This window comes from Miniopterus natalensis, chromosome 1 (genome assembly GCF_054644295.1).
Source record: "Miniopterus natalensis isolate mMinNat1 chromosome 1, mMinNat1.hap1, whole genome shotgun sequence".
Classification (NCBI taxonomy): Eukaryota; Metazoa; Chordata; class Mammalia; order Chiroptera; family Miniopteridae; genus Miniopterus; species Miniopterus natalensis.
Genome location: NC_142081.1, coordinates 60,566,455 through 60,593,990, shown reverse-complemented (window position 1 = coordinate 60,593,990; position 27,536 = coordinate 60,566,455). Strand labels below are relative to the sequence as shown.

At 44.6% G+C, this 27,536-nt stretch overlaps 2 protein-coding genes across 3 annotated transcripts in view; one reads left to right on the top strand and one right to left on the bottom strand.

The window, feature by feature from the left end:
• The first annotated feature begins 503 nt into the window (after positions 1-503).
• On the top strand, positions 504-16,613 carry THBS1 (thrombospondin 1). 2 transcript variants are annotated; one of them, XM_087822366.1, is made up of 22 exons: positions 518-587; positions 1,153-1,248; positions 1,510-2,069; positions 2,972-3,047; positions 3,307-3,509; positions 3,626-3,748; positions 4,764-4,857; positions 6,310-6,483; positions 6,772-6,948; positions 7,258-7,431; positions 7,686-7,813; positions 7,924-8,076; positions 8,518-8,736; positions 9,193-9,300; positions 9,867-10,026; positions 10,182-10,300; positions 11,855-12,089; positions 12,282-12,509; positions 12,675-12,946; positions 13,337-13,434; positions 13,539-13,678; positions 14,579-16,613. In XM_087822366.1, exons 2-22 carry the CDS (start codon positions 1,182-1,184, stop codon positions 14,584-14,586), a joined length of 3,516 nt encoding a protein of 1,171 aa, XP_087678492.1. In that variant the 5' UTR covers positions 518-587; positions 1,153-1,181; the 3' UTR covers positions 14,587-16,613. The 2 variants fall into 2 exon arrangements, with proteins under 2 accessions (XP_087678491.1, XP_087678492.1); XM_087822365.1 differs by lacking the exons at positions 12,675-12,946; positions 13,337-13,434; positions 13,539-13,678; positions 14,579-16,613 and having other exon boundaries at positions 504-587; positions 3,310-3,509; positions 9,867-10,300; positions 12,282-12,501.
• Positions 16,614-17,965: 1,352 nt separating this feature from the next.
• FSIP1 (fibrous sheath interacting protein 1) overlaps positions 17,966-27,536 on the bottom strand; it is a 146,522-nt gene continuing 136,951 nt past the window's right edge. Inside the window, exon 13 of the mRNA XM_087814872.1 lies at positions 17,966-18,700. Coding sequence (XP_087670998.1) covers positions 18,654-18,700 — 47 coding nt within the window. The 3' untranslated portion in view covers positions 17,966-18,653. The remainder of the gene's footprint in view (positions 18,701-27,536) is intronic.

Below are 27,536 nucleotides of genomic sequence, written 5' to 3'. Positions count from 1 at the left end.
ATTTAGCCCCTCGGGCTTTTTTTTTTTTACCAGCGGGCCGGGGAGCCGGGTTTGTCTGGAAGCCCCCTACTGGCCTTGGATGGGTGACCGTCGCTGGTCGGGATGCTCGCCCTGAGCGCATCGGCTGGCGTGGCGCAAGAGCCAGAGCGCCGAGCCTGCGCGCGCCAAGGACGCGTGGGCGGGCACCTCGTTTTCTGAGAAGTTCCAGGGCTCTTCAACCCCAACCCCCGCCTCTCCCTTCACTTTCTAGCTGGAAAGTTGTGAGGCGAGCGGCGGGGGGCGGAGAGAGGAACCCAGACTGGCCCCCCTCCCGCTTCCTGCCCCGCCGCCTCCCATTGGCCACCTGCAGGCCCAGGAATGCGAGCGCCGCTTTAAAAGCGCGCGGCTCGGCCGCCTCGCCAATCGCTCCAGCGCAGCCAGCCGGCGAGTCCGGGCTCCCGCGAACCTCCCCGCGCAGCCTCCGACTCCGGCCTCCGACTCCGGCCTCCGCCGCCTCCCCGGGCGCCCCGCGCTCTGCAGGACTCTGCGCCCGTCGCTGACCCCGCGCCGCCGCCCCGCGCCGCCGCGCCCGGCCCGTGTGCACACAGGTAGGGGGTCTCCGGGCGGCCGCAGGACCCACGCTGCCCGGGCCATCCAGCCTCGGGCTCCGAGGCTCCAGCCCCTCAGAGACTTAGGACCCCATTCTGTCCCTCCCAGCCGCTGGGAGTGTCTCTTCTCGTGGAAGAGATCCAGAGCCATCTTCTCCAGCCTTGGGGTTCACAAACCACTCCTCGGGGCACCCCAATATTTTCTTCTATTCTCTAAGTCCCCCCTAAATCTATCAGTTCTCTAGAGAAGAGTCCACTTCCCCATGCCCTCCCCACAGCCCCCCAAATACATCTCCTGTTCCTGCTGTTTACCCTCGACTTCCCAAGGAAACCCCCCACATCATTGGGTTTTGCTCCCACACACAAACTTTAAAACCACAAACTCTTGCCTTCAACTCTCACTTTCTTCCTGATGCCCTCTCCAAAGTAAATTCTGTTCCCCTTCATTCCAGCAAATGTGGGGCCAAGAGGGGATCCCCAGGGACCTGGCCCCATGCCCAGCCCCCAGTTTTTGCCCAGTCTACCTGCTTTGCCATCTCTAACCCTGGCTCTGCTTCTGCTGCAGGCTCCCTGCTGGACACAAACAGCTCCATCATGGGGCTCACCTGGGGACTCAGTGTCCTGTTCCTGTTGCATGCCTGTGGCTCCAGCCGCATTCCAGGTGAGTCTGTCTAATGCCTTTGAGGGGGAGGGAAGATGAGGAGGTGCTGGTTACCCCAGGTGTGCCTCCCTCCCAGCTCTCCTCTCCCAGCTGTCTCTCCCTGAGCCCTGACTGACCGTCAGGATGCAGGTTCCCTCTGCCCAGGGTGTTTCCCAGCTCTTCCAGTGATTTTCACAGTCCCTCTGGCCCCAGCCCTCAGAGCTGAGCCCCCAAGCCCTGGCCCCTGTCTAGAAAGCTCACAGTGTGTCCTGCTCCTAACAGAGTCTGGGGGAGACAACAGCGTGTTCGACCTCTTTGAACTCACCGGGGCTGCCCGCAAGGGCTCTGGGCGCCGACTGGTGAAGGGTCCTGACCCTTCCAGCCCAGCCTTCCGCATCGAGGATGCCAACCTGATCCCCCCTGTGCCTGATGACAAATTCCAAGACCTAGTGGATGCTGTGCGGGCAGAGAAAGGCTTTCTCCTCCTGGCCTCCCTGAGGCAGATGAAGAAGACCCGAGGCACACTGCTGGCGGTGGAGCGGAAAGACCACTCTGGCCACGTCTTCAGCGTGGTCTCCAATGGCAAAGCGAGCACCCTGGACCTGAGCCTGACCGTACAGGGCAAGCAGCATGTGGTGTCAGTGGAAGAAGCACTCCTGGCCACGGGCCAGTGGAAGAGCATCACCCTGTTTGTGCAGGAGGACAGGGCCCAGCTGTACATCGACTGTGAGAAGATGGAGAATGCTGAGCTAGACGTCCCCATTCAAAGCATCTTCACCAGGGACCTGGCCAGCATCGCCAGACTGCGCATCGCAAAAGGGAGTGTCAACGACAATTTCCAGGTGAGGTCTCTTCTCCAATTCCTGGCCTGTGGGGTTGTCTACTGGCCAGCTGATCTGTCAGGAGGGCTCTAGCAGGAGAGGCAGGAGTCCCAGTACAGAAAATACTGCCTGTGGACTAAAGCAGTGGTTCTTAAACTTTAGAGAGCTTCAGAATCTCCTGGAAGGCTTGTCAAAACGCATATTGCTGCACCCCACCCCCAGGGTTTCAGATTCAGTAGATCTGGGCTGGGGCCTGATAATTTGCATTTCTAACAAGTTCCAGGTGAGGTTGATGCTGGTGGGGGTGTTCTGGGGACTACACTTTGAAAGCCACTAAAGGAAATAAATGGTTTTCCTATAACAAGCCTGTTCAAGCTTTAGGTACTCCTTATACTCTTCTCAAGAAAGTAACTTATTTCAGATGCATTCAACCAACTGTAATATTGCGTGAAATTGGATGCTTGGTTCAAACAGAATAAATACCACTTTGCTATTTGATCCCTCATGGGGATATAGCTGGTCTCAGATAAAAGGTTAAAGTAGTGATTTGCTGCTGCAGCCTCTTCTTTGCTTAAACTTCTAGGTTTTTGCAACTGTCGCTTTGAAACGCCCACATTTAACTCTTTGACACTGAAAAGTGTCATATCTTCAGCTGTAGTATCAGATTCCATTTCCTGTGTACCCAAGTGGGCTGATAACTGAATTCTTTGTAAAATACTGAAGACTTGGCAGAAGACACAGTTAAGATTTTGAAGTTGTTTGGCAGTTTATGTTGGTGTGTTATTTTGACATGGTGATCTTAAAAGGGAGCTCTTTCAAACTTCTAGAGCATCTATTGTGCGCTTTTCCTAGCGTAAGCAGTCTCTGCCTCCCACGTCCCTCTCCCCAGCGCTCTACAAGTAACATGTGTCCTCTGCCCACAGGGGGTGCTGCAGAATGTGAGGTTTGTCTTTGGAACCACACCAGAAGACATCCTCAGGAACAAAGGCTGCTCCAGCTGTGAGTACCCTTTTATTTTTTTAAGGTACCTGGGGGAATTCCACCCAAAACAAGCCGAGAAACTTAAGCAATGTTGGTTGTGTGTAAATTACCCTGGGTAACCCAGGTAAGAGGTATATAAAAGTGACCTTAGAAGCTATTCCACACACAGATCCCCTCTACCTGCATCCCTTGCCCCAAATGAACTGTCTTTTACAACTAGGAACTCTGGTGAGAGCATCTTCTGTTATTTTTCTCATTATGTTTGTTTGTTCCTTAGCAGCTACCAATGTCCTTCTCACCCTTGACAACAACGTGGTGAACGGTTCCAGCCCTGCCATCCGCACTAACTATATTGGCCATAAAACAAAGGATCTGCAAGCCATCTGCGGCATCTCTTGTGATGAGCTGTCCAGCATGGTCCTGGAGCTCAGGGGCCTGCGCACCATCGTGACCACGCTTCAGGACAGCATCCGCAAAGTGGTCAGTGGCCTCCGCCCTCAGCCCTTTAGCATGAGCCCCTGAAGGTTTAGCCTTTAGTATGATCCCAAATGACTGAAAATGAGATTGGACACTAATGACCTTTCTCCCTCTTTTAGACTGAAGAGAACAGAGAGTTGGCCATTGAGCTGAGGAAGCCTCCCCTCTGCTACCACAATGGAGTTCAGTACAGAAATAATGAGGAATGGACTGTTGATAGCTGCACTGAGTGTCGCTGTCAGGTAAGGGCTCTTTACACACCGAAATACAAATCAATAGCATGTGTTTGAAGCCACAGTCTCTGGGGAAATACCCAGTTGGCCACACAAGCTCTTTTTATGTTCCATGGCCTGATACCAGAGTGTGTGTGTGTGTGTGTGTGTAAGATGCAATTATGACATCTATAAAATCTTCTTTAACTCTCAGAAAGTTTTTCAAAGTCTTAATTATACCCCAGGCTTAGTATCTAAAAGAACAAATCTAAGACATCTGAATAATTTACCTGCTTTATTTCAAAGACCTAGTGTTGAATGTCAGGTAAATAACACCTGGTTGGAATGTCCTTTTTTCCCCCAACGCTGATTTGTATTCAGCTATGACAAGGAAATTCTTTTAATACAGTACTGGCTGTTCAAATAACTCAGCCTGGCATTGTTAGGATGTAACTGTCCCCTTAGCTCAGATGGCCCTGCCTGCAGTGTGTGTGTCACTCTAGCTCTCCCCAGTGGCAGGTGAGTATGGGGGTTTATCTGGCTCATTGAGCAAAGGCAAGCTTAAATACAAATCATGAATTGCTCGATTTTGGAGCCATCTGTATTAAATTCCCATTCTTCTGCAATATAATATAAAGCCAGATCTGTCCATGCGGGGAAAAAATATGTTCATTAATCTTCTTTTTCCCAGAGAGATAATTTTTAAATTTAAAAGTACCGAGTTTTATGAGTTCAATTTCAGATGCAGATTAATAGATTTGGTTATGATAATTGGTGATTCCCTTTGGATAAATTCTTCATATGGTAACATCCACCATTGACTAAGTAGCGATTAAGAAAGAATTCTCCAAGGAATGGAGTGACAAGTAACTAGCACTAGAACCATGTCTACAATACTGGTGGCTGCAAATTAGACAGACCTATGAAAATCATCCCAGTAGAGTATAGCCCTGACCATTCACTTTGGAAGTGAAATGTTATAGGATGTAAAGGTCTGCTTGCAATATGTTTAGTAACCCGTCTCTTCCTCCCTCTTGCCCTGCAGAACTCTGTTACTATCTGCAAAAAAGTGTCCTGCCCCATTATGCCCTGCTCCAATGCCACGGTTCCTGATGGAGAATGCTGCCCACGGTGTTGGCGTAAGTTCCTAAAACTACATAGCCATTCCTCAGTGACGAGGTCAATTCTACACAAACCCTGGACAGCCGAGCACAACACTGGAACCCCACCACTTCCATCACCTGTTTTCATTCAGCTTTTTGCTATAGCATCTGGTTAACTGGTGGCTTGTTTGCTGTACAGAGCCCAAAACTTCATTATGACTGAATCTTAATTACCCCACTGGATTATGCTATGGGCAATCATAATCTTGGTATAGCTTATTGATCCCGATTGTATATTCTGAGGAAAAGAGAGACAAATTTGTAGCACCAATAACTCCAAGTTGACTGCTTCTAGAATTTGGCCTTATGGCCTGGAGTTAAGAAAAATCCATTCATCAGAAAAATTGATGAGCTGTAGTTGAGCTATAGTGCAATCATTGGACTTAATTTGGCCTAAAAGTTCTACCTAATTTATCTGCAAGAATAAGAGGCCTAAGAAAGTAACAGCAGTTTGAGTTAAGTTAGGGCACTAAAAGAAGTAAGAAACTAACATTGTTCATGGCACCGTATCCCTGGTTTTTGTTGCTAGTATAAATTAATCACTGTGCTGAGACAATATTGAATGTAGTAGGTACAAGTCATAAAAGTGATTCATCACAACTAAGATAAGAATTAAAACAGGGAAGTAGCGCTTGCCCTGCACACACCCCAACACCTACACACACTGGTCCCAGCTCAGGCTAACCGGTCCCATCCGAGGATCGTGTTCGCGATCCTGGCACTGTGCTCACCATTTGCATGTCTGTTTCTGTTCAGTGTTCACTTCGGGTGCGGGTTAAAGAGAGCAAAGCTAGCTGGAGACTGGCGGAGTTTTGAACTTGAATCAGGGGTTGCTAGGAAAACTTCCAACTGATGGCAAGAGAAAACAAGTTCTCTATCTTATGTCTGATACAGCTAGGTGTGACTGTAGTCAGGGTGCCTGGGCGCAAAGTAAACAAATACATTCTCCTCTTGTAAAAATATGTGCAGAGAAGGCCCCGAATGCTAAGGTGAGAGGAGCGACACCGATGAGCCACATGGCCGAGTTGGTGCCCAGAGCCAGCAGCAAACACATGGTCTGTGGCTCCCTTAAAAATCAGAAGTGACTCCTGTAAGCTGCCTAAAACTCTGGTGTTCCTGGAAGCCTGGGACTGGAAATGCCTGCCAGAGACCTTAAGTCAGGAAGGGGCAACTCATTTCAAATGCAGAGAGGGGGGAAAGAAGGCACAGATGAGTAGGAGAGCACACTGCGAGGGGCGGAGCTGTGCTGGGCCAAGCAGAGCATTCTTAGCCCTGTGCAGAACCCGTCGTGACCTGGGATAAACTACTTTGCTGTTGGCCTAAGAAATATATTGCTTTCCTCTCTGGCAAGGGAAGCAAGTCCTGAACAAAGCAGTCTAAAGAATAGTTTTACTGATTACACAGTAAGTGAACCTGTTTCCTCTGCAGCCAGTGACTCTGCGGATGATGGCTGGTCCCCGTGGTCTGAGTGGACCTCCTGCTCTGCAACATGTGGCAACGGGATCCAGCAGCGTGGCCGCTCCTGTGACAGCCTCAACAATCGATGCGAGGGCTCCTCCGTGCAGACGCGGACCTGCCACATTCAGGAGTGTGATAAGAGATGTAAGTATCTTGGCCGCTTGGGAATGCGGAGAACTGACCTGTCCTTGTCATCACCAAGAGCAACTCCAGAGCCTAGAGGTTAAGAGCACAGGTTCTAGACTCTCTAGATCATCTACCTGAATACTCTTGAGCACTGTTTACTCTCCCTGAGACTCTTCGTCTACAAATGGGGATAATAGTTCTCCATAGGGTTATTTTGAGGAATTTATTTAGATAATGCATTTAAAGCAGTTAGCACAGAGGTTGGCTCATGGTACGCACCCTGTAACCATCAGCTTTGTACTTTAGTTAAACAGGATGGCGGCTGGAGCCACTGGTCCCCATGGTCGTCCTGTTCTGTCACGTGTGGCGATGGTGTGATCACAAGGATCCGGCTCTGCAACTCTCCCAGCCCCCAGATGAATGGGAAACCTTGTGAAGGCGAAGCTCGGGAGACCAAAGCCTGCCAGAGAGATGCCTGCCCTGGTGAGTGTGAGCACACTGCCCGGCTGAGGCCTGAGCCCCGAGCGCCGGCTCTGCCCAGCTGGTTGCCTGGCATCTGACCTATCTGTTCAGTGGATTGTGGAGGGGAAGAGGTTACTTTCTAGAGAAACAAACAAATTCCTACATACTCAGCAGCTTCTTTTAATGAAAAACAGAAAGAAAACCATTTCAAAACATTCTCCATGTGTCGGGGTAGCAGCGGTTTCTTGAACAAACTTAGGAAAGTCTTCTGTGGCAAGTAAGGTGTTTGAAATGGACCTTAACTTCTGCATGTGGTTTGCTTTTTTACAGTCAATGGAGGCTGGGGTCCCTGGTCACCGTGGGACATCTGCTCTGTCACCTGTGGAGGAGGGGTGCAGACACGCAGCCGACTCTGCAACAACCCCACACCCCAGTTTGGCGGCAAGGACTGCGTTGGTGATGTGACAGAAAACCAGATCTGCAACAAGCAAGACTGTCCCATTGGTGAGTCACATAGCCTGGGACAAAACCGCCCTTGGGGTTTCTTTTAATTGACTGCCATCGTCAGCATTCAAGGGAGTTTTGGCTTTGAGTGGTCCTGAGTGGTTTAATTGTTCTCAATGCCAGATGGACAGCATAACCTCAAGTTATCAGTTACATAGACCCTACGGTATTTTACACTGTATGGGACTTTAAGTGACTGGTGTGGCAGTTAGCAGCAGCTTAGACCAACCGTTTCCCTGTCTCCCTTGTCTCAGATGGATGCCTGTCCAATCCCTGCTTCGCTGGGACCAAGTGTACTAGCTACCCCGATGGCAGCTGGAAATGCGGTGCTTGTCCCCCTGGCTACGGTGGGAATGGCATCCACTGCACAGATGTTGATGAGGTGAGAAACTGATGGCTGAGAGCTACTGTACCTAGGAGAGCAGTGAACCTGTCCTACTCATTTCCTGCAGCAGTTTTCTAAACATTGAGCAACCGTTGTTTCTTCCATAGTGCAAACTAGTGCCCGACGCCTGCTTCAGCCACAACGGAGAGCACAGGTGCGAGAACACAGACCCCGGCTACAACTGCCTGCCCTGCCCGCCGCGCTTCACGGGCCCGCAGCCCTTCGGCCGGGGCGTGGAGCAGGCCACTGCCAACAAGCAGGTACAGTAGCCAGAGTGGCAGACCAGCACGGAGGAGGGTGTCCTTGACAGAAACGACTAGAAAAGGGGGGAATTTAATTTCAGCCCCTTCACAAAAACCAGGGACAGGGTGAATGCACAATTCGGCTTTTAGAATCATGGTTGGAAACTCCATTGTAAATCCAGCAGCAGAGGGACAGTCCATCCATGATTTGAAATGCTGCTCTGGAGCAAGTTGTGAGCCCATGGAGCTGAGCGATTTCAGGAAAAACACGCAGAGAGCGCTGTTACCCTATAGCCCGGACATCTGCAGGGAGGGTGGGGAATGGCAGAAGTAGCCCACGCCCTTCCCCAGGGAGCCCATCTGTTCGGAGATGAGATGACGAGGATCTGGGTTCTTGCTTCTGCAGTACCTGGGGACCCTTGAAGGCTCTGTGTTCACATCAGGATGTTGTCCCCTCAGGTGTGCAAGCCCCGCAACCCATGCACAGACGGAACGCACGACTGCAACAAGAACGCCAAGTGCAACTACCTGGGCCATTACAGCGACCCCATGTACCGCTGTGAGTGCAAGCCCGGCTACGCAGGCAACGGCATCATCTGCGGGGAGGACACGGACCTGGACGGCTGGCCCAACAAGGACCTGGTGTGCGTGGCCAACGCAACCTACCACTGCAAAAAGGTACGACCAGCTCCCCTCACGTGCCTCCAGAAAGAGGGCGCGTCACCCTTGTCCAAAGAACAGGAGAGGGCATTTTAAATGCTTGAAGTTTGAAAATGCAAATGAGAGATTAGGTCACCCGAAGGCAGAGCAGTGTTAATTCTCAATAATAGTAAAGCACCTGGTGCCAAGACCGTCCGTGTGGTGGCCCTTGGGCACTTGTGTCCCATAGTCCAGTAGTTTGTTCAAAGAGATGTGCGCTTCTCTACCAGATGCCAGACTATGGCTTGTGTTCCCAGCCTGTATGAAGCCTACAGCGCTTATGAAAAGTCTATATATATACTCCAAGAAAACGTTTAAATTTTTTGCCTTCCTGTAAAAAATACAGGTTGTTACAGAGTAGCTTCGGTTGTCTCGTGCACAAGCTGAGCGAAGGACACGCGGACCGCAGCTGTAACATGCGCCTTCTCTTTGCAGGATAACTGCCCCAACCTTCCCAACTCAGGGCAGGAAGACTACGACAAGGATGGAATCGGCGATGCCTGCGATGACGACGATGACAATGACAAGATTCCAGATGATAGGGTAAAAGCAAATGTTTTCCATTCCTCTTTCATCTTTTCTATTCAGTGATAGCCTGAAACGCTTTTAAGAACTTGGAGTTATAAGGAAAAATATACCAACACACACAGGATAATTGGAAAATTTTCATTATGTTTCAGTAGTTTGAGGACATACGTGTTGCCAAGAGAATTTTTAAATGAGGGTTTTGGTTTTCATCCCAACCTTCCCTCACCCCATTTGAGCAAGATAGTCCATATATACACAAGTGACACTTTGCTCCCCAGATTTATTTCAAATGTTTTACCTAAATTAGAGTAAAATTTACTTTGGGCATATGAGAACTGAGATGAGGTTGTATTTACATCTCGCTGACTTACAACCAGCAGGAATCCATTTCTCATTCGTTATGCCCTGGTTTTTAACTTTTGCAGTGATCATTTTATACTGAATGCTTGATCAATATATCCACTTGGTAAAAGATAACTGTTGCAGATTTTTGCAGTTTTATATGTGCTACGCATATGGTTTGAGCTTTCAGCTGGTTACACAGACAATGTTGTAAAATGTTCCCTTTCTTCTCTTTACAGGACAACTGTCCATTCCATTATAACCCAGCCCAGTATGACTATGACAGAGATGATGTGGGAGACCGCTGTGATAACTGCCCCTACAACCACAACCCAGATCAGGCTGACACAGACAACAATGGGGAAGGAGATGCCTGTGCTGCAGACATTGACGGGGACGGTAAGGCGCGCCCCGACTCCAGCAGGCCCGTAGAGGATGGTGACCGTGCTCAACTTCCGAATGATGGTTCTCCAACCCTGGCTGTTAAGCATGCAGTTTGGTTGAAACAGCCGAGGCAGAGATTTCAGCTTTTGTTTGTCCCCTGTTCTCTGCAGGTATCCTCAATGAACGAGACAACTGCCAGTATGTCTACAACGTGGACCAGAAGGACACCGACATGGATGGGGTTGGAGATCAGTGTGACAACTGCCCTCTGGAACATAATCCAGATCAGGTAGGTGGACTCCTTTCAAAATCTTTCAGTAAAGTATTGGAATATCCTTTTCTAGGCCTCCAAAAAATACTGCAGACACTTTCATTACCATGGCTCTCAGTGGTCTGGCAGCCAGGCATAATATTTTTATGTAAACAGTTTGCCTGAGTCCCACAGATCTTTAGCATGACAGTCTTGTAGCTTCAATCTTGTCTTGTACAAAATGTCTACATGACTTGTTCAGCATGATGTACCATTAAGATAAATTATACAAAGTAGAAATCTGTAACTGACAACTCTTGTATATTACTCATATTTAAGACTAAGAGATGAAAGAAATATCCTTAAGCAAAATAACCATTTCCATGGCTAATGATATAATCCAACTGGAAGAAAATCATCAAACTAAAACTACCTCCCCCAAACTGGAGAAATCACTGTTTCCTTGTCATTCATCAAAAGCACTTGGCATTGCACACAAATATCACTGTCTGCCCGGACCAGGAAGTCTACAGATTGACATCAGACAGACAGTTTCCATGTCTGAAAGGATTTCTTTTCTTGTGCAAATGCCCATCATTATTTCCTAGGGACAAAAGTTAAGGAACTTTTTTTCTAAAATGCATTGTTCTGGAAATTGAGAAACCAGCTTTTAAAAAATGGGAATATTTTTATAAGACTCAAGATATGAGAAACCTAGGTTTTTCCTCCTAGTTCCTTCTTATGAGGTCCTGTAAAACAAAGGCACTAGGATAAGGCACTTTGGGGCCATAATGGGAAAGTGTGAATGACCTGAGAGAGGTTTGCTCACCAAATGGCATTGAGAGTCATATTTTGAGATTGGGTCTTACCGTAAATTAAACCTCTTCAAAGTCATTTAACTTCCCTGGATGAGTTTTTGGTTCCTCAGACTGTGGTTAAATTTTATAACAAAATTCAGGCATCAGTACTGGCAAGAAAAATTCCAGTTTGTGTATAAATAATCTTCAAGCATCCCATGCATGCTGGATAATGTAAAAGGTCTCTGAGAAATATAGTTTTGACTTTACCTGAGCCAACAGATGACAGTCCTTATGGACTAGATGTATAAAACCAAATACCTAAAAATAAAAGAAACTAATTGATCCCTGCCATATGAATTACCCACTGTACACAAAAAAGTGCCATGTTTCCATGACTTAATGGCCTACAGTAGAAGTTGACATGTCAACAAACTTACACTTGAAACCCTTCAATGGAAAAATAACCAAAATATACCCAAAGAGTTTCATTTAACATTAAGGTAGAAGCAGTTAACATTGCATTTCATCCTTAGTGACTAAAAAATGCCTTCTATTTAATTTTATTTAGAATGTTTTATATTTTTTAAAAACTCTTCAATATCCCTTTTAAAATTTTCATATAAAAAACAAGGTTCAAGGAAGAAAAACTTAAAATTTGTTAATATTACTGTCTTTTGGCAGTAGCATTTAGACTTGAAACTCCACTGGCCACATCAAACATTGGAGACTCTTCCATGTTATCAGTAACATTAATAACGTATACCTCCGTTTACCCTCCGTTTCTCTCCTTCAGCTTGACTCTGACTCGGACCGCATTGGGGATACCTGTGACAACAATCAGGATATTGATGAAGATGGCCACCAGAACAACCTGGACAACTGTCCCTATGTGCCCAACGCCAACCAGGCTGACCACGACAAAGACGGCAAGGGAGATGCCTGTGACCACGATGATGACAATGACGGCATTCCTGATGACAGGGACAACTGCAGACTCGTGCCCAATCCTGACCAGAAGGACTCTGATGGTGAGTCGGCAGAGCCACTTTCCAGAGTACCTGAAACCATGCTCTCTAGATTGAGGACATAAAAACAAAGATGAATGCGTTCGAGAGGGTGAAGGGACTAAATGCCAACTTTGAAAAGATAGCGAGTTTCTGACACCAGTAATAATAGTATTTCAGAATTTCACTGAACTCTCCTTGCCTTTTTGACCTTAGGTGACGGTCGAGGTGACGCTTGCAAAGATGATTTTGACCATGACAGCGTGCCAGACATCGATGACATCTGTCCTGAGAACGTTGATATCAGTGAGACTGATTTCCGCCGATTCCAGATGATTCCTCTAGATCCCAAAGGGACGTCGCAGAACGACCCTAACTGGGTGGTACGCCATCAGGGTAAAGAACTCGTCCAGACTGTCAACTGTGACCCTGGACTCGCTATAGGTGAGTTGGGGGTCCTTTGAACCAAAGGCTACTGCATACTGGGAAAGAAGCAAATATAAAAGCGGGTAGTGCGTGTGGCCCTGTGGGTACTAAGGGTGTCCGGGAGCGGAATGGAGAAGCTTCTGGCAGCTGCCGTGTTAACCTGGGTCTGGCCTCCCCTCCCAGGCTATGACGAGTTCAATGCCGTGGACTTCAGTGGCACCTTCTTCATCAACACCGAAAGGGACGACGACTACGCCGGCTTCGTGTTTGGCTACCAGTCCAGCAGCCGCTTCTATGTTGTGATGTGGAAGCAGATCACCCAGACCTACTGGGACACCAACCCCACACGGGCTCAGGGGTACTCGGGCCTTTCCGTGAAAGTCGTGAACTCCACCACAGGGCCTGGCGAGCACCTGCGGAACGCCCTGTGGCACACGGGAAACACCCCCGGCCAGGTAGGGACCACGGCTGCTGGGCTAGCGCTGGGGTGCTGTGCTGTGACCAGGGCTCGGGGGGCCTCAGACACCACGGTCCCCGCGGCAGTGCAGCATTAATATCTGCTCTGTAAAACCACAACTGTGTCTGACAGGCACCCTAACTGGCTACCCTTCAGATCCGCAGGCAGTTCCAGCCTCTTCCCACAAGAAGGCCCCTTCCCTTCCCTTCCCGTCTCTGCTTTACATGTGCTCAAGGGCACACAGCAAATGAAAGGCCTTAGGAAAATCCTACGTCACCCCTCTAACTTGGGCCAGCCTTACCCTTCGAGCACTGTTTCTTATGGAATGAAATATAAGTCTTTTTGTCACGGAGCTGTGTTTCAACCTTCCCTTTCCCTTGTCCTACAGGTGCGCACCCTGTGGCACGACCCTCGTCACATAGGCTGGAAAGATTTCACCGCCTACAGATGGCGTCTCAGCCACAGGCCCAAGACTGGTTTCATCAGGTAAGATGGCCCTGATTAAATTCCACCGACAGCCACATGGTGGGCAGCGAGGAAGAGACCACAGCATAGGGGTGTCGCTAACGAGATTTCCTGTCTCCCTGCAGAGTGGTGATGTATGAGGGGAAGAAGATCATGGCTGACTCGGGACCCATCTACGACAAAACCTACGCTGGCGGGCGGCTAGGGCTGTTTGTCTTCTCTCAGGAAATGGTGTTCTTCTCCGACCTGAAATACGAATGCAGAGGTAGGAGCAACATGACAGCGAATGGATGGTTGATGTCTCCGGTTCAGACTAACATCGAGATGCCAGTTATGGGAGAGTCTGATTTAAAGACTGTTGTACAGACAGGATTATCTGTAGTTTGCTGTTGAAGACACAGTGATAAAAAGGAAATAAGGCCTGTGAACTGTGGCTTGTGAAGCCCTGAGCCTTGTTAACGGTGTTAATTTGCTTAGTAATCTCTGTGCTCTTCCTACACGGTGTGAAGGTAAACTGCAGACAAGCTCCTACACAGCTCAGGCCACACGAATAGTACTTAACACCTGACATGTGTCCCTGCCTCACTCCTCGTAGTTGTATCTGTGCCGCTGCGGCACAAGTTGTCTTTCACCACTTGCCCTGTTCTGCAGGAAGGGAAAGAGTATCGCCTTCATACTGGGATGTTAATGTTCACCGCTAACCTTAGCTGTGTTTTCTCCTTTCTCATTCACTCAGTGGTTACTTAATCTCATGGGTCCAGCATTGGGCCTACTAAAATAAATGAATGCTTCATAAATGTTTACTGGGACAAAGCCTCATGCCAACAAGGTCAATTAGAGTGTGAAAAAAATGGTTAATTTTACTCAAAATATTTAAATTGATACAGTCTTTGAGTCTGAGTGTTTAATATAAAGCACTCTAAACTTTAAACATCGAAGGCCTTAGAGAGCATAGCCTAAGTTCTGCAAGGTCATGCTGTGTCCGTCTCCTAGCAACAGTGTTCAAACACATTAACGTTTAATTTTATAAACTGATCATCTTAAATTATGCTTTTGTCGTTATAAAAGTAGAGCTCTACTTAGATTGTCAATTCATTAGCCGATATTAAGATGACAGTGCTTTTATGAGTTTTTATTTATATATTTGTGTTTGTTTATTTAACAGATTCCTAATCTTCAAACTATTGATCAAAGGACTGATCATAACCAATGCTGGCATTGCACCTTCTGGAACTATGGGCTTAAGAAAACCCCCAGGATCACTCCTCCCTGCCTGCCTTTTTCTCTGCTTGCGTCAGTGTGAACTCCTAAAACGTGACTTGACTCAAGAAAATGCAATTATCCAAATCAGCATTCAGCCTCTGAATGAGAAGTGAATCTTCCAAGAATATAAACAGTTACTTTGGTTCGCTCTTGGGAAAAGCAGAAGCATCCGCCTGCTTCGGTTGGAAGGTGCCAGCTCCACCCAGCTTTTGCCAGAGCAGGCCGCTGTTGCGAAGCCATCTGAGCAGTGGACTCAGGAGTGCTTTTGGGCACGTGAGAGAGGGGAGGACTCACTAGAATTGGCAACCAAACCACTCCTGACTACTCCCTCGGGAATGGGGGGAGCAGGGGCCAAAGCCCTGAGGGGAGGGCACGTACCCAAGGGGTGATTGTGTGAGGAAGATACGGAGGAACTGTTACACGTTCGGTACTGAACCATTTTCAGGGGATTGAAAGACTTGCTGGATTTCATGATGCTGACCGGTGTTAGCTGAGTGGCACTTAAACAGAAGCAGGGGAGGGAGGGAGGGACAGACTGACGGCTGGACTTCCTCATGGATCCCCACCCCTTCCCCGTCACATGTAGTGACCAGAATGGGGAGGCAGAATTTAACTAGCGTGTGAGGCAGTGCTGGCTGCCACTGCCTGGTTACGCTGGAATTGGCTTTATTCCAGATGTAGCTTGTGTAGACGCAGCAGGAGAGTAAAACCTACCATCTCAGTGAGCACCAGGCTGCCTCCCAAGGGAGGGGCAGCCATGCTTGTATTTCTATGGTTAGAAAGGCACAAATGTATCAACTTAACTAAAACATTCCTTTTCTCTCTTTTTTCCTGAATATCATGGAGTTTTCTAGACTGTAGTTTTGTTTTTTTTACACTTTACAATGTAAAATATTTATTTTTTACCTACTCGAGAACCTGTCTGAAAGACTTCATGGAACAGGACGACGCGTAAGGACTACCCATGTCATCTTTGTTGAGTCTTCGTGACTGTAAGATTGTAAATACAGATTATTTATTAACTCTGTTCTACCTGGAACCTAGGTTTCGTGTGGAAAGCGAGAGCAAGCAGTTCAGCTTTATCAGCAAATCTCTGGCAAGAAAGGGGCACAAGGGAAATTGGCAAAGCAGCTGCTCTTCACTTTGTGCTTCAATGATTTGGGATTTTTTTTTCTTTGTCTTTTCCAGTGGAATTAGCTGGTTGTCCATTTGCAAGTGTTTTTAGATAGCAAAGAAAGCCATGAGGCCTTTGATACTGTCTTACCCCACCCCTTGTGCCTATTTCCAGGGAGAAGAAAAGCATCTACGCTTACTATTTTTTCATTTTTCCAAAAGAAAAAAAAAAATGACAAAGGTGAAACTTATATACAAATATTACCTCATTGTTGTGTGACTGAGTAAAGAATTTTGGCTCAAGCAGAAAGAGTTTAAGTGTCTAACAAACTTAAAGCTACTGTAGTACCTAAAAAAGTCAGTTGTACATAGTATAAAAATCCTTTGCAGAAAAGTATTCCCGGTAAGGAAACAGCATGGAAATGTTAAATACATTTTCTGAAAGTTATGTTTTTTTCTATCATCTTGTATACCATTGCTTTATTTTTATAAATTATTTTCTCATTGCCATTGGAATAGATATCTCAGATTGTGTAGATACGCTATTTAAATAATTTATCAGGAAATACTGCCTGTAGAGTTAGTATTTCTATTTTTATAAAATGTTTGCACACTGAATTGAAGAATTGTTGGGTTTTGTTTTGTTTTTGATTTGTTTTTTGCTTGCCCCACCCCCAGTTTTTACTATTTGCCAATACCTTTTTCTAGGAATGTGCTTTTTTTTGTACATTTTATCCATTTTACATTCTAAAGCAGTGTAAGTTGTATATTACTGTTTCTTATGTACAAGGAACAACAATAAATCATATGGAAATTTATATTTATACTTACCGTATCCACGTTTATTTGTTCTCGACTGGCTTTATGTTGTGAGGTATGGATAAATTCCATTCCCTAATCAGTATGGCATACCCAGAAAGAGATCCCAGTACATATGGTTAACATTCACGGTTTCCATACAATTTAAGACTGAGTTCTCAGCTCAAAATACACACTTGCTGGATTTGTGGAATAAAAGAACAAATTAGTCTGCCACATTAAAAATACAGAAGAGAAGGAGCTCCCATAAAGGACACAATGTTGCATTTTATTAATGTCATTCATTGAATGCTTTTCAAAATCTAACTCAAAAAAAACACAAAACAAAGGCAAACAGGATTGAAGCATATAAATTCTCCCACCTACTTTTCTAACCCGTGAATGACGGCACTGGGTGAGCAACGCAATTGCATGCTGTGGAGATGCTTTAAAAGTGTGTGGCGAGTGCTCTGAAAACAGTAGCTACAGAATTCTTCACTCTAAAAAATCAAGAAAATTTGGTGTAAGCAATCACTACCATTATCCCAACTGCTGACATCCCAGTTACATAACCCTTTGCTCACATCTGTCTGAATTGGGTTTGTGTCGTTTGCAAGTGGAAGACAACTCGTATCTGAGGGTAGGCTCGACCTGATGAAGGCTCCGGTAGGGGAGGAGGATTAAAGGACTGAGTCAGTGGCGGAGGAAGAAAGCCTGTATTTCCAAACTAACAGAGAATCCATACAGTGCACACAGTATCTACCACCCCCTCTGTGTCCATGTGGCTGTCGGTTTAAGAGAATATTATATAAAAGAATAACAATGTTTGTGAAATTTGGATTCCAGCACTGAACAATTTTGCCATCATGGGCAGTGTCATAACTGACATTTATGAAATGTATGCCATATGCCAAGCATTATCCTAAGAGCTTTATATGCGTTATTTGATTTAACCATTTCACACATGAGGAGAAGACTAAGACTCAGAGATATTAGGAAACCGCCGCCAAGGGTACATATCAACTAAATGCAATTTGGGATCTGAAAACATCTCTGGCTCCAGAACCCAGGCTCTCTACAACATATTTATATGGCCTCTCTCGAGGTGAATTTGTGTCTATTACATGAGGCTAAATGCTTTAAAATTCACATATGTCATTTTACTAACTTTCATAATCCCTCCACTCACTGGAGTTCTGGAAAATTATTGAATAACTATGGATATCTGTTTTTCAGATTTAAAAAAAAAATAATGCAAGCAAAAAATAATAATGCTACATATACATTACCCCAAATTTTTTCAAAGGCAGCACAACAGCCAGCTCATTTTTTTTTTAATAAAAAATAAATTGGACTTCTGGTTCTAACACCAATTCGTCCTATGGAGTGTTGGCATGAAATTTTCTCATGAATCCAGGTTACTGACTTGTAACTAGACATTCTCTCTTATAATAGAATCATGAGGTATTTTTAAAGTAGCTGATCTTTATTTGCTGCATTCTAAAAGATAAACTCTAAAAGATAACAAACTTAAAGTAATATATCAAATAATTCAAACTCCTGCTAGAGAAAAGTATCATTGCTAATAAGATAGTCAAGCCTACCTTAGCATTGCTGTTGAGCAAATTCATTTATTCCTATGGCAAGTTGTACTTAACAGGCATTAGATTGGAGGAAAGAAGGAAAGTCCGGGCCAAAAACAAACATTCATAGTGATTAAATCTGCCTGAATCACAGTTAAGTTTGTAACACATAAAATCAAATACAGAACAATCAGTACGTCGACTAGTTTTAAAACAGCACATATACAAAAAAATGTTGGTTTCTATAATGTATCCCCGATGTTGAGAGATTAGCAATAAAAAACAATTTTCCCAGGAATTTCAATAAAGAAAACCATAATACCGCAAGTCTCAAAACTATCAAAGAAATGCATTCCAGAAAGAGAGTGTCCAAATATTAAAATCATTATTTGAGGAATGGTCTGTTGAATTCAAAGAATCAGAAAAGGTATAATTTAACTTAGTTTACCAACTTTCTTAAAGCATATCCCAGCAGGTCTTTGCTTAAGATTCTTTACATTCTTCCGCCACATCTTCGGTCTCCTGTTCATCTGCACATTAAAAACAATAACAAAGTTGTTAGGCCACCAGAAATGTGTACATAATTCAGAAAAATCACTCAGCCTGTAAAACAGTAAACCCTTTTATACATGAGACAACAATCACATTCTCATTTAAGACTTATCGGACAGTCCCCAGAGGCTGCATACTAAGTTTACAAGAAAAAGCCAAAGATAAGGTGCCCACCTTCATCAAGGTTACAGCTGACCTAGAACTTCTGGGGTTTTGGGAGCTAAAATGGTTTATTTGGAGAGAGGCATCGAAAAAAAATTTTGCTTTAAACTAAGTTTCTGGGAAGTAGGGTAAAACCAAAAATAAATATATTTAAGAGTAGATAAGAACTGATCACCTTTCATTTCTTCAAAATTATGACACTAACAGAAGTGGAATGGAAATACTCTTCTGCCAACCTTAGTGAGGAGGTTATCAGAAAAGACAGAACTGACCACAGAACCAAAGAAAAGAAGACAATAAAACCGAATCAGGAGAAACAGGAGCCCACATCACTGCTGGTGAGACTCTAAGACGGTGCAGCCACCTCGGAAAACTGTCTGGCAGTTCCTGAAAAGGTTCCCATAAACCCAGCAATTCTATCCCTAGGTATATGCCCAAGAGAGAAACATACATCACCCAAAACTCTGTATACCAATATTCACAGCAGCATTACATATAACAGCCCAGAAGTAGAAACAACCCAAATGTCCATGAACTAATGAATAGATAAATCAATTGTGGCACATCTAAGCAACAGATAAAAATAACAGGGCATTTGATGCATGCTACAGCATGGCTGAACCTTGAAAACATTATGTCAAGTGTAAGCCGCCAGACACAAAAGGCCACATATTGTATGCCTCTACTTACATGAAATGTCCAGACCAGGCAAATTTATAGAGACAGAAAGTAGATTAGTGATTGCTTAAGGGGGGGGGGAATGAGGAGTGACTGCTAATGGGTAGCAAACAGTGTTCGTTTGGGGGTGAAGAAAATGTTGTAAAATTGATAGTGGTAAGGAATGCACAATTCTGTGACTATATTAAAAATCATTGAGTTGTACAGTATTTTTGAACAGTGGCCCCAAAAAAGTTACATTCATATCCTGATCCCCGGAACCTGTGAAAGTTACCTTACTGGGGAAAAGGGCCTTTGCAGATGTAACTAAGCTAAGGATCTTGAGATGAGACTGTTGATCATCCTGGATTACCCAGGAGGGCCCTATATTCAATAACAAATGCCCTTATAAGAGAAGGGCATTTGACACACACACAGAGGGGGGGCAATGTGGAGACCTATGGAGTGATGTGACCCCAAAGCAAGAGAACCTAAGAATGTCAGCAGCCGAGTCACCGCAGACGGAGGCATCCTCCACCAGAGCCTCCAGGCAGAGTGTGGCCTTGCTGACACCTGATTTCAGACTTCAGGCCTCCAGGACTACAATAAGTTTCTGTTGTGACAATTTGCTGTGGTAATTTGTTGCGGCAACCATAGGACCCTAATACAGGTTTATAAAGTATGTCAACGAAGCTGTTATTTTTGAAAAAAATCAACCTAATAATTAAGGGCAAATGATTTGTAGTTACGGAGAAAAGTGGAAAATGTAGCATGGTCAGCCCATGGAGAAGAAATGTTAAACAGCGTGTAGAGGAACCCGGGATAGATAAGAAGCGGGCCTCAGTATCCCACACCTAAGATGAGGGATAAGACCACGACCCTGCGCCTTCATACGTGCTATTCCTCCTCCCTGGAGTGTTCTCCTTGCCCACCCAGTAAATGACGACACATCCTTGGAGGCTCAACTCAAATGCCAACTCCCCACATCCACAGTTTTTATCAAACCTCTGCAGTGCTGCCAAGTACTTTGTCCTGAAACTCCTATTACACTTGTCCCACCCCACTGTGATTATGTCCGCCCTGCTGTGATTATTGGCTTACGTGCCTGCCTTCTTCAAAGACTATGACATAATTCAGAGCAGTGATTGTGGCCTACTTACCTGATACCCTAGTCCGATGTCCTTAGTGACAAATACGACGGAGCCTGGAGCAGTGGTGTGAAAGCATGGCTACACAACAGGATCACCCAGACCCCATCCCCAGAAACTGACTTTAAATACACTGATGCCCACAGCCAACCCTTAGAAATTTATTTATTCACTCATCAGGGATGGAACCAAGTCATTCACGTTTTAACTCTCACCATGTGATTCTACTGTGCAACCAGAATTTTTAAAAGTGCTGCCTAAGGGATGGACTCAGAATAGCTTAAATGCCAGAGAGATTTGAGGCAGATACCAAGTAGAAAGATCTAAAACTCAAAAGCATACAAAGCACAGACGATCCCATGCTCGCTATATGTGTCTCCAAATAAAATATTCACCATGAAAGAGTAGAGAATTCAAGCTACAGCCTGCTTGCTCTATGGCTACGGGGAAGGTTAACCAAGGAAGGACAATAGAGTTGGCTGAAGAGATAAGAAGACGACCTGGGACAAGTAGTATCTTCATCAAAATGAAATTTAAGAAGAAAAGCAGGATTGAGCAGATGGGGGGAAAGATACCTTCAGACATTATTTTCATCACCACCATATCTGCTAGTACTTTTTACCATCCTAAAGTAGAGCGACCAGTAAACCATCTAGTCCAGAGCTTCTCATAAATCACCTGCTGGGGGCATCTTGTTAAAATGCAGACTCCGCTGCAGTAGGTGTGGAGAAGGCCTGGGATTCAGCATTTCTAACAAAATCCCAGGTAATAATACTGCTGGTCCATGGGTCTAGTCTACAGTCATGATCGTCAGCTACTTTTCATTTTACCCAATCTGAATGAAGCGGTGGAATCAGAAGTTCCCAATAACTGATAAAGTGCTAAGTACTACAATTAAATATTAAAACTCTCCATTTTGCCATTAGTCACTCGATACTACTAACAGAATGACAGAGAAAGTGGTATTTTATAAATAGGTAGAGGAAATAAGTGGCAAATATTGACATGAAAAGTCTATATCAAGAAGAGCTGGATTAAAGAAAATTAGTTTAAAATCACTTGAAAAGATAAGTTCATCAAATATAAGCTTACTATATATACCAGTTTTCCATAAAAGGGAATTAACACTGGAAATTTCTAATAGGGCAGCTCTGATAATCTGATCAAATAGACTTTGGAGGAGGGTTAGGTTACTAAGAGCATCAGAGAAGCAATTAGCAACCTTGAAAAGTAATTTAACAAATAATAACTAGGAGGCCTGAAGGCACACACTGGTTGAGAGTTCCAGAACTCCATCAAAGCAACAAGTTAAGTATTTTCCTAAGAGCAAGCCAAAATAGCTTTAAAGAAAAAAAAGTCAGCTAATAGTGTTACTATTTTTAGAATCTCACTGCTCCGCTGCAAATTAGTAAAACAATATTAAAACAAAGGAAACTTTCTCAGCGCAATCTAGTTTATTTTAACTATTCAGGCAGCATGAGCAATAACATACTAGCACACACCCCCTTCAAACCCATGCTACATCCTTTCCAAAAGTCAATCCACCTGTAGCCTGGCTTCATCAAACAAGTTACAAGCCAATAGACCTTTGGATGGGCAGAATTTCAACATGAAGTATATTCAGGCTGGCTAGTTGCCATTTTGGGTAAAACTTGTTTTGTCTGAGGACCACAATAGGATAACAATTAACTTCCTTACATCTAAACTGAAACCCATATTTGTCAAATATGCACAGCAAAATCTTGTGGCTTGCCTGAATTTGACAGGCTGAACGCTCCATACCGGGGACACTGATTTCAGTAAGTCTGGCCGGGGTCCTGGACGTAGGTATAAAAGGAGCAAAAGCTCCCCAGACAATCCCGATGCTCACCCTGCTTAGGAATATGCTCTGTGCTTCGTAACAGCACTTCTCAAACTTCACTATAAGTATCACCGGCAGAACCTATTAAAGTGCAAATTCTGATTCAGTACGTTTGGAGTGGGGCCTGATGAGCCCCCGGGATTGGCCCACACTCTAAGCAGCACAGGCTTATAACATGGCATGGAAATCACAGGCATCCAAAGGGTGGCCCTCGTCTTCCTGGAGAGTATACGCGCCTTCTGAGGGAAAACCTGCTGCTCAGCTTCCCTCACTGATGGAAGGACCTGATGATTTGTCAGAAACGTCAGAAATCCAGGCTTTCATGGGAAATCTCCTGATTAAATGCTGAATCCATGTAAGCTAACCAAGTCCAGTCGCTGGCCTAATTAATCATTTATATGGATCTTCTTTTTTTATCTTTATTACAACCCTATAGGGTAAATATTAAAGCCATCTTATCTTACAGATAAGGAAACCAAGGTGCGGAGGATAGATTAAGTAACTTGCCTAAGGTCACCTGCTTCTAGCAGAGCAAGGATTCAAACCCAGGTGTGCCTCACGCAGAGCCCACGCTCTCAGCCACCAGGCCAGACCGTGCCAGTGGATGCGCAAGCCAGGCACCCCTCTGCTCGCCGAGGCTCTAGCCTGGAGTCTGTTAGCTTTGCCCTTTGGGTAATTAATTAATCTATGGTTTTATGTTCTCAGTTTCAATCTAGAGCAATCAAGTTTGCCAGGGACTGAGGGTTTTCTGGGACAAGGAACATTGTTAAAACCAGGACATAGCAAAGCAAACCAAGATAGGTGGTCACCCAGTTTTCATTTAGGGGTGTTATTTTTAAAACAACCTTATCTGACTCATTTTTTGCTTTTGTTACAGAAATTTTTAAGACCATTATTTACTAGCTGGGTCCTCTGGGAAGTTCCACTGTTTTCCTTGAAGAATTAGTGCAGTTCTGTGCCCCTTCTTTACTATGTGGCTGCCTTTGGGTCCCTTTGCGCCCTGCTCTATTTCTATTTCTTATTCACATGTTCCTCTTTATGATATAAATTTCTGTTGATAACTAGCTCAAATGGTTAGTGACAAAAAGAGAATACTGTACGTGCATAGATCCCTTTTTTGTTATCTAGAAAGCAATTCAGCATGTGATTAAATAACAGACTAACTACAGGCCTGAGCGTTGTCTCTCTGAAGCGCCGGTGTACTCAGAGGTGTCTCCGGGGCTGATGCCAAGGAACACCTACTCCCCTCTCTCCTCACACTTCCACGTAGAGGAGCTTATGGGGGGGCCGCCTTGGGCCTCACTCCACCCCTCCGCGCTCCCCATGGAAAGAGGAGCCAGCTATCTGGTTGGTGAGTTGGGGGAAGAAATGGCATGCTCAGCTCAGCCCCTTCCTCCCAGGAAATCAGCACCGCTCCCAGAGGTGCTTCTTTGCCTCTCCACACTCCTGGCTCCCCGTGGACAGGCCTCCGCAGGGGAGGCTCGAGCTTTTTCACCGCCGCCCGACTGCATGTGTAAGTTTATTTGGGAAGGCGTACCACCACCTGTCTTAGTCACAACAGTCCCCTACATTTCACCAGCAATAAAGCTGACCTCCTTGACCCGGTTCATTGGACTCTATCTATTATCTCTTAGTGGGTTCTGACCTGGGTGGGGAAGAGAAGATGCTGGTTAGGGATCACCTAGAACCCCAACAGTGAGTAAAATTAAATTACTGGACCTCAATCGCAGAAATTCCAGAGGCAGTAGTTACCACTAAGTCTAAAGCACAAACATGAAAAATCATGTGTTTCACATTGAAAAATTCGTCTAGCTGTGAAGCCGATCCTTATTTTCAATACCACAGTTTAAACCGGCCCTCGGTGCCATTAGGTTTGGCTCTCTTTTTGAAGTGTTATCTGACTCTGCCTTTTAGAAGCAGAATTTTAATACTTTTAACAGAAAAAGAAAACTACATATCAATAATATTTGCTCTTGGAAGAGACAACGATACAGGATTTTTCTGACCTCCGTCCTGTCCGCTTACAGAAGCCTCTTCCAAACCACATTCACGTCTGTTTCCTGAGAAAGGGCGGAATATAAGGTAACAGCTGAAGGCACTGCAGCTCCTCAGTGCAGTTACATCTTCAAAGGGCATTTGAAAGAAAACTGCATTCACATGGGGTTCTGGCGCTCACTTTTGTAGAAAACATATAATGTACAATTTAGTATTTTAGAATAGAATTGATTAGCAATTCATTGTATTATTGATTATTTTAATCATTGTAAATGCTGAGGTTAGTAAAAACTTTTTAAAAACCTCCAACTTCAGATATGTTAACATGTACTAAAATGATAATGTCAAAGATATTCCTTAAGGTTTATCGTGTAATAAACAAAAAATAAAATATGGTCCACATGTTCACATCTATGCCATCTTAACCCTCCATGCTCACAAGGGTTATCATAATCATACAGTAGGATTATCTGGGGCCATCAGAGCATGTCCTGTGGAGTCAGAGCTAAGCCACTGTAGCTTCTTTCCATTAAATCACTTTAACATCTAGTTCATTCCATGTTCTCAGCAACAGAAATACATCAGTGTGACTCACGGTCACAGGGAAGTAAAGTCATATCTTAGCAAAGCTCCGTTCTAACCCTTCCTCCCACCCCCCCACACACTGATCCCATGGGAATGAGACCTCACATATGACAAATCGAGTCCAATTTAGTAAGTTTGATTGGGGCAAAGAGGAGATGCAGATACGTTCTCTCTAATAAAAACCCTATGTTCAAAAAGAGAGAACACACTGCAATTTTAGAGCAGAACAAAGTTTGCCTATTTTGTTCTTTCATTTATTTGTTAAATGAAGATCTTTGGTGGGGGAGGCAGACAACACCCATCTCATTGAATTGCATGTTGCCAGTACATTGTGCTGCTGAATAAAACAGATTGTGAAATTTCATTTAAAGGAGAAAAGAGTTCCAAATCTGAATACAGAATGTGAGACTTACATAAATCTTCAGTGATGCTCCTGCTTTCATTCATAATGTGAGAATAAATGTGAGCCATGTTTTCAGTATATTATTCTAAAACTGGGTAATTTAAATTCTTTCCTTTATTAAACAGGCACTGAGTTTGGACATTACAGAAGACGTAACCATTAATAAGTTAAACAATTCTACGGAAGAGACGTGTGTGGGCATAACAAGGCCTAGACATTCTGTGTAAAATGATCTGAGAGGAGCCCAGTGCTGTGGGACATTCAGAGGACAAATAAAACGTTTAAAAGAGGGGCCCAGGAAGGTTACACTCCGAGTAGACGGGATTGGAATTCAACTACCATTGAAGGGGTGGGACCTGAACATTTCTGAGAAGAAAAGGGCCGGGCGGCAGCAGAGGCCCAGGAAAACACGGGAAACCCTGCGGCCAGATCAGCTATAACCTGAATGACATTTAGGGGACTCGTCAGAAATTGATTAGGAGGAGAACTTCACGTCAGAACTCGGGGGCCTTGAAGGGCGAGTGAAAGAACTCGGGTTCCACGCAGTAGGCCGTGGAGAGCCGTGGAAGCTTTCTGAGCCGGAGGTGTGGTTATCAAAGCTGTCCTTTGGGGGAATTCGTTTGGTGGCGGTTGACAATGGCCAGAGAAGGGGAGAGGCCAGAGGCAGGAAGGCCTAACTGGAGGGTTATCGTATTGGTCCAGCGAGGTAACAGGGAGGAGGGGTGGGTATGGGAGACACTGCAAGAGTAGAAAAATGATATTTGAGGTTGAAAGTGGGAAGCAAGGGAGAGGAAAGGTGCAGCAATGACTCAGATTTTGGAGCCTGGGTGACTGAGGAAACAGAGGTCAAGAGGAAATCTGAGCTGAGAGAGAAAGCTGAGGAAATCAGGTTAGGGCCATATCCAGGCGAGCGCTAGCAGGCAGGGAGAAATACAGGACTGAGGAATTATTCAGAATTAATTGGTGATAGGTTTAATAAGTAATAGATAGAGATTTAACAGACAATATATTTTGAAGTAATCTAAATTAGAAGAAAAGTTGAAGCTATTTAAAGAGATTCGCCAAATACAACACATAATATGTTAGGCTTCTGACAGATAAATAATTCAATATTTGTTTATGTCAAAAGCTGCTCACAGTATTTGTATCCTGTATCATTGTACCACTGTAAGATGCGACATTCGATCAAGACAAAATACCTGAGAATATACGAGTAGCTGAGATGGGAAGTCTGCATACAGAAACTAATAAAACTGCAATGATATATGGCACTTTACAAATTCATTCCTTGGAACAAATTTTCATCACTGAAGTCTAGAAATTGAAACACTAAGCAAGTCTATTAAAATTACTTATACCTATTTAAACCAATTTCTCTTTTCTGTTGAAATCAACATTTATATATATATATATATATACATATGTGTGTATATATATATATATATATATATATATATATATATATATATGATGGAATACTACTCAGCCATAAAAAAGAACAAAGTCTTGCTATTTGCAACAACATGGATGTACCTTGAGGTTATTAAGCAAAGTGAAGTAAGTCAGATGGAGAAAGAAAAATACTATATGATTTCACCCATATGTGGAATCTAAAACAAACAAACAAGTGAACAAATAAAACAAAACAAAAACAAACTCATACATACAGAGAACAGACTGGTGGTTGCCAAAGGGGAAGGGGGTTGGGGTGGGCGAAATGAGTGAGGGGTCAGTCATGTGCTGAAGAACAGTAACTAGATTTTTGGTGGTGATCACTTTGTAGTGTATACAAATACCAAATTAAAATATTATATACCTGAAACTTACATAATTTTACATACCAATTTTACCTCAATTTTTAAAAAGAACATGTATTGCACAGCCGGTGTGGCTCAGTGGTTGAGCATCAACCTATGATTCAGGAGATCAAGGTTCAATTCCCAGTCAGGGCACATGCCCGGGTTTCGGGCTCAATCCCCAGTGGGAGGCATGCAGAAGGCAGC

Coding starts and splice junctions, on each gene's coding strand:
- THBS1 (XM_087822366.1), top strand. CDS start 1,182: ATGGGGCTCACCTGGGGACTCAGTGTCCTGTTCCTGTTGCATGCCTGT. Junction 6,949..7,257: donor CCAGAGAGATGCCTGCCCTG/GTGAGTGTGAGC, acceptor GCTTTTTTACAG/TCAATGGAGGCTGGGGTCCC. Junction 12,090..12,281: donor TGACCAGAAGGACTCTGATG/GTGAGTCGGCAG, acceptor TTTTGACCTTAG/GTGACGGTCGAGGTGACGCT.